The sequence below is a fragment of the Buceros rhinoceros genome, unplaced genomic scaffold (assembly GCF_000710305.1).
Source record: "Buceros rhinoceros silvestris isolate BGI_N320 unplaced genomic scaffold, ASM71030v1 scaffold10474, whole genome shotgun sequence".
Lineage (NCBI taxonomy): Eukaryota > Metazoa > Chordata > Aves > Bucerotiformes > Bucerotidae > Buceros > Buceros rhinoceros.
The window spans coordinates 31,390-37,584 of NW_010408793.1; the positions used below are offsets into that span (position 1 = coordinate 31,390).

At 36.8% G+C, this 6,195-nt stretch overlaps 1 protein-coding gene across 1 annotated transcript in view; it reads right to left on the reverse strand.

Annotated features, from left to right (window-relative positions):
* Positions 1-3,173, reverse strand: part of LOC104492424 (cortactin-binding protein 2-like) — a 12,391-nt gene extending 9,218 nt beyond the window's left edge. The window contains exon 1 of the mRNA XM_010134982.1: positions 3,045-3,173. Within this exon, the coding sequence (XP_010133284.1) occupies positions 3,045-3,106 (62 nt within the window). The 5' untranslated portion in view covers positions 3,107-3,173. The remainder of the gene's footprint in view (positions 1-3,044) is intronic.
* Between the last annotated feature and the right edge of the window lie 3,022 nt (positions 3,174-6,195).

Below are 6,195 nucleotides of genomic sequence, written 5' to 3' on the forward strand. Positions count from 1 at the left end.
CTTTCCAGTATTCTTCCATTTTTAAACTTGCCCAGTTTACAAGATCTTTCTAGTTCTACAGCTGCCTTGCTCTCGCTCTCCTTTTGTTTATTTGATCTATGGTGAACTGAGTTTCCAGGATGATGTGGATTTTCCAGATTGTCTGGTTTAGAGACTGGGTCTGATTACAAAACTTTGATTCAAAAGGGACATAGCTCTTCTAGGAGTTTTGCTTTTCCAAGAGAGAAATATTACACTGTTTTAGCACAGAAGTGAAAAATTTAGGAAATAAATAAACATTAGTTCTTACGGCTTATAATTCTCAAGTGATAAAGGCTAGGAGTTCAGGCCTAGGGCTCAGCTCACATCTATAACAGACACTAGGCAATCTTTTTTAGATCAACTCAACTTTTTCTTCCTTATACATTCTTATGGGAGGAAGATGGTAGGATTGAGAGTCAGAGGATTTATATTAAAGCTCTATAAGAAATGATAGGATTTATAATGTTGTGTTTCAGCTTTGCAGAAATCCATTCAGAAAAAGTGAAGGCCACAATGTCTGGCTTAAATTAATCATTTTGTTGGGTATGTTGATACACAGATGGTATCTTATTATCCAAAAGATTATGTCAACTTTTTCGGTTTTTGGGTTTTTTTTTTGTAAGGTTAGAGTGCATGAATCATTTGATAGATGTATTTTTTGTTAATTATGAAGCATAAAATTGAGTTTTAATGATACAAAGTGGTGGTAAAAACTTGATAAAAGTTACATTACTTAAGAAAAATTAGTAGTACATTTGTTAAAACAAGACGTAAAATGCATGTTGAGGATGTTCCTCGAAGCTTCATTAGCATAATGGGGCAGATACCATTCCATAGAGATACAGCCCGCCTCTGCTAGCTGACTTAAGCTAACAAAATAAACAAGTGCTTTCATTTTGGTGACAAAGAACTCTCTCTCTCTCCATTTCTGCCTGTGCAAGCTTTTGACATTTTGCAATACTGCTAGTATAAATGGTCAGAAATGAATGCTACAAAGATAAAACTAATTGAGCCCGTTCTAATCTAACAGTTAACAACTGACGGGCTGTACAATGCCATCCTCTCTAAATAAAATTCCAGTCTGGTGTTTAGATTCAGTCTTATGTTTGTGCTCACCTTGATTGAGTCCCCAGTTCTTTGATATAGCTGATACTTAGGAAAGGTGTAGCACCCTGCCTGGCACTGAAAAACAGCTGTAAAGTGAAACTCTTTTCTGTTGGAACATAATCTTTAATTCCCTAGAGCAAAAACAAGAAAAAATGAAGCTAAAATTTTCCTCACTTGTTCACTCTACTCTCCAAAACATGTGAAGCTACACAAAACAATACAGAGCAGGGAACAATTCCCTGTCACGCCTCCTTTCCCCCTTCCCAGCAGCCTGCTTCTACCACTTGCCTCATGCTAACACTCAGCCCAGATAGCTGTCTACTGTCTTAACAAAGTGACCTGACGCAGTGAAGCTTTAATAAATGCAAAAAGCAACAGAATAGCACAGCAGAGAGGAGGGGCAAGCAGACAGGAGCGGTTAATTAGATGATTGAAATAACAGCAACCAGTAAGCTGCTAATTAAAGCTATTAAAGCTGGTTATATGATCACACTGTTAGCCATCATGCTGCTAAACTAAAAGTGTTCAGTAAGTGCTCAGTGGAGCTGTGGTTTTAAATTGTTTATTAGTGGACATATTTAAATTAAAATGAGAAGTCAGATGGCATATTGCTACTATAAAAGACATTTTGAGGCAGTGCTCAAAATAAAGCATTGTGAATCCAGTCAAAGTCACACTTAGAGAAAACCAAACTCAGAAATGCATAATTAAGGGACATAAAGAATAGTTTTTCTGCCCTCTACTAATGCCATTGCAATAAAAAAATTAAGACACTTTAGAGGACATGATTCAAGAGGGAGACAGGACACATGTAGTATACTTTATTCTTTTTTTATTTCACAGCACCTGTAAAATTTCAAGTCAATACTACATCCACATTGAGACTTTGATACTCTATTAGATAATCTGTCCTTTTAGGAAAGAAGAGGAAAATGATCAAGCAATACGTATCAAGATCTGCTCACAGAACAGAAGATGAGAAAGCTGGTGCAGACACTAAGCAAAGGACCCTGGAAGAAAGGTCAGCAGAAACTAGTACATGAGAGAAAAGTCAGAAATGGCAAATCAGGAGAATGCTATGAAGCAGGGTGAGAACTTTAACGTCGCATCTCCAAAAACAAATGTTACTATTTCAATTCTGAAGAAGTTTGCATCTTAATTAGGGGCTCATTACCTTTCTAATACAGCCAAGCAACATCTTAGCATGGAATTAACATATTTTAAAATTCTGTAAGTATTTCTTGTATCACTTGTTAGCAGAGCAGTTGGAATGTGAGCAAATGTTCATGCAACTGTAGGCAAGAAAAGGCAAAATTTTCATCATTCTTCTCTCATGTTACTGGACATCTAACCATATGTATAGCTAAATGTATATAACTGCCTTATTTACTAAGCTAATACATCTGTGAAATTGTATGTATGTTTGAAAATTATACCAGCTATTAAAAGAGTGAGAAATTATTCTGTAAATTTCCCTCATATACAACTTCAAAAGGAAAGTTTACCAACTTTTCAAGCTCAGAATTCTTGAATCTTATTTTGATCTGTGCACTACCGAACAGCTTTCTTTACAGTGCTGTCTTAAAATGAAGAACAAAACCTATAGAGGGTTGAGCAATATTACCCTTTCCAGCACAAGTAATACTTTGCAGCCTCTGTATCAGAAAATGACTGAAACCACCTGACTTTCGACCAGTGTTAGACACCTAGTTCCCACTTGTGCCTTTCAGAATTGGCCTTCTAGAAATTAAGTATCAAACAAAAATTTAAAACTTTCAATAATATTCAATAACTTCTGCTAAAATACTTTCAAGGTTGCTGAGTCAGATGGGTTTTGGAAAAAACATAACCTACTGCATTTGTAAAAAGTGTCTAGTTGGCACTGAACAGTGTCCGACAGGAAACAGAAATCTTACTTCACGGTTGCTTGGCCATGCCCTGGCACAACAGGACAAGAGAAGAAATGTTTTGGCCCCATGAGTGCTTCAGGTGCTCCTAGACGTGATAAACAAGAGTTCAGCTGGTGCCAAACAGCAAGAATCCAGTCTATGATCTTGCACACAGGATCACATGGAGGAGGTAGTTTGCCTCTGAACTGCAGAGAGAAAAGATGTTTGACATAAGACCACAGCTGCAAACACCTTCCTTGAAACCCCAAGAAGGCCTGTTTTGTCTTTTGTCTTGGTATATTGCCATTACAAAACTCAGGAACAGTCAAAAACTGGTCACACCTTTTTATGGATTATATTGAAATCTTGTTGTAGTAAAACTTATTTCCCTAATAAAATATATAACCTTATTCATAAATTCACATGCCTCTTCTTTCTTGTGGGAAACTGAGACATGAGTTTGGCAGCAGTGTTTTTTCTGTGTTTAAGATTAGGATGACAAGAGACACCTACCATATTTATATGATACACACTGCAGAGGATAAGGCATATAAAAGAACACACAGTCACACTGAACAGGAATGTCTGACCCAGGCATGTTCTCAGTGGATTTCTGTACTGATTTTAGATTTAGTAGCAATGAAGGAAAGATGCCTTCCTTTAAGATGTACGTTTTTTTAGTATGCCTTATTAAAGGCAAATTACTTGGTGCCAGAAAAACCTTCTATTTCGTCTGACTCCAAATTACAGTTTTCATCGTCCTAATCCTAGGATTATCCTCTTGAACAGTTTGAATTAAAGGAGGTATTAACAGATGCACTAGGGATAGTGTTTGCCAGCACTCAAACCACAGTCTCTTGACACAGTCTACAGGTGAACCCCACAGAGTTAATGTAGAAAAACATTTAAACTGTTCCCATATATCCTAATAGTCCAAAATAAAGGGAAAAGAGCTTTTCATCTGAAAACATGATTATTAAGGCACAAACAAGCTATCAAAATACAGAGCAAGGATCTTTGAAATGCTCCATTGTTCAAACAATAAATGTGCTTTTATTTCCTCTTAGATTTTTGTAACAGATTAATCTTTCTTCCATGTTAACTCTGGAATCCACTATTTTAAGCCCCACACCAACTGGCATTTGATTTTGCATACAGCACATGTATGTATTACAAGAAAAAAATGGACTAGCACACTGGACATTTTCATTATTTAACTAGGAAAGATACAGGAAGACACACGGCTTTTTTTCTCCAAATAGTCACCATCTGCATATATGTTTTAAAGAAAATAAACTTAACGATATTACTACCCCAGTTTTGTTCAACTTCAGTCAGAGGTAGGAACCTGTTACATTGTTAAACTCCAGCCTATGAGACTAAGGATGGTTTTTAAGCCTAAACAAAATAGCATGAAAATGACATCTGTTACATGATGCTGCAAGTTCTGGTAGCCTAAGAAGTTTGGCAGGGTAGGATTGATCTAGCCTTTGTCTGTGAACAAGTCAGAATACCACTACTACTGCAACTGTCTGTTGTTGTATTTCTTGGCCTTGTGCTCAGCTGAAGACAGTCCTTCTCTTTGATCTTGAATCATCTGCAATCAGAGTGTTTTTGTCCTTCTATAAAGGTGCTTAGATCACTATATATTCTTCAGTGTAGGCTTGAGAATACAATCTTTCTCCTCAAGAGAATGGAGGAGAATTCTGCTACATACTTCTATTGCACTGTCCTCCATACCTCATTCCAGCACTGTAGTGTTTCGGCAAGATACCAGCTTCAACCAACCTACCTATTTACCTACAGAGAACTGCTGCCCTCCCCACCCATTGCAAGGATTCTGGAAACCACTCACACCATCAACCAGATATTTACTCATAAAGGTTCCAGCCTACTATGTCTGTAAGGACTCAAAGATTTTAAAAAACCAAAAGGGAAACATTCACACAGAAAAAAGTGCTTATTTATAACTATGCACCTGAAAAAAGTAATTAAGTAATCTATTAAGACTTTCATTTGTATATTTAACATTCTTATTTTTTATATATATATATTCTGTATTCCTGTTCTTGCTATTAAAGAATACCTAGGAATGTTTCTAAATTTCCTCATTATCATAACTGAAAGGTTCAGTTACCACACATTTCCTCTTTGGGATCTCTTTGAATCAGTAAGCTTTTATAGATGAGAATTGTGGCACAGGGTACAGGAGATGACATCTCCAAGGATAACCAAGATACATACAGCTGAACACTCTGAACCAACAGTAGATCTGTTGTCCCAGACCAGGACTTTTTACTACTGACAGTTTTTTCTATTACCAGAACAATCTCCCTTTTTAAGTCTGTTCAAAAACCCTGCTGCCAAGATTATTTTCCTTTGCAGCTGTTTCGATTAAACTCCCTCCCATAATGTCCAACACTGCCTGACTGTCTGCAATAGCAGCTAACACACAGGAATGGTTTTCTTCCAAATAACTTCCAAAATTCCACAATTCTGCTTTTGCCCACATCTCTCTTTTCATTTCCCGTCCTCCATTTATTTATTCATGTTAAAACAGACATCCCATCTCTATTCTCTTTAGGATTTTTGTTCCAGTTTCAGCAGGCCTGTTGGCTCAAAACAACTTCCCTACTGGTGTATTTTCACCCCTCATAAAATCTCTTTTTGCTGTTTAAAACAATAGACAATACACACAAGACATATAACTATCTTATTTTAGATATATAGAACAAATTCCTTGAGAAAGGGATTTTACATTTGCTGAACAGATTCTTACTTTTGTGCTCACACGGGAGATGAAAAAAATTACTAAAGGCTGTTTTCATACAGTGGCTAAGCAAGTATCTACAGTATTGTTATTTGCAGCCAACCTGTGTGTTTATGCTAATAAGCCATGGCCTCACACCTTCCTATATGAGGCCAAGCGTGACATTTACAGATACACAGCCTCTATTTTCCCAGAAATTAATGCATTTTTCCTGAAACAACTTAGTTATCTGCTCAGCTCTTAACATTATCACCGAACATATTTCACAGACCTGATGATGAACAAAATTGCTGAAGCTGATTCAAGTTCTTACCTTGTTTATAACTTTTCTTCTTAAAAACCTTTGAAGCAAACCGCGCATTGGTTCCCCATCCCACCTAAGTTGAACCCAACGGAAGTGCTGCTGAA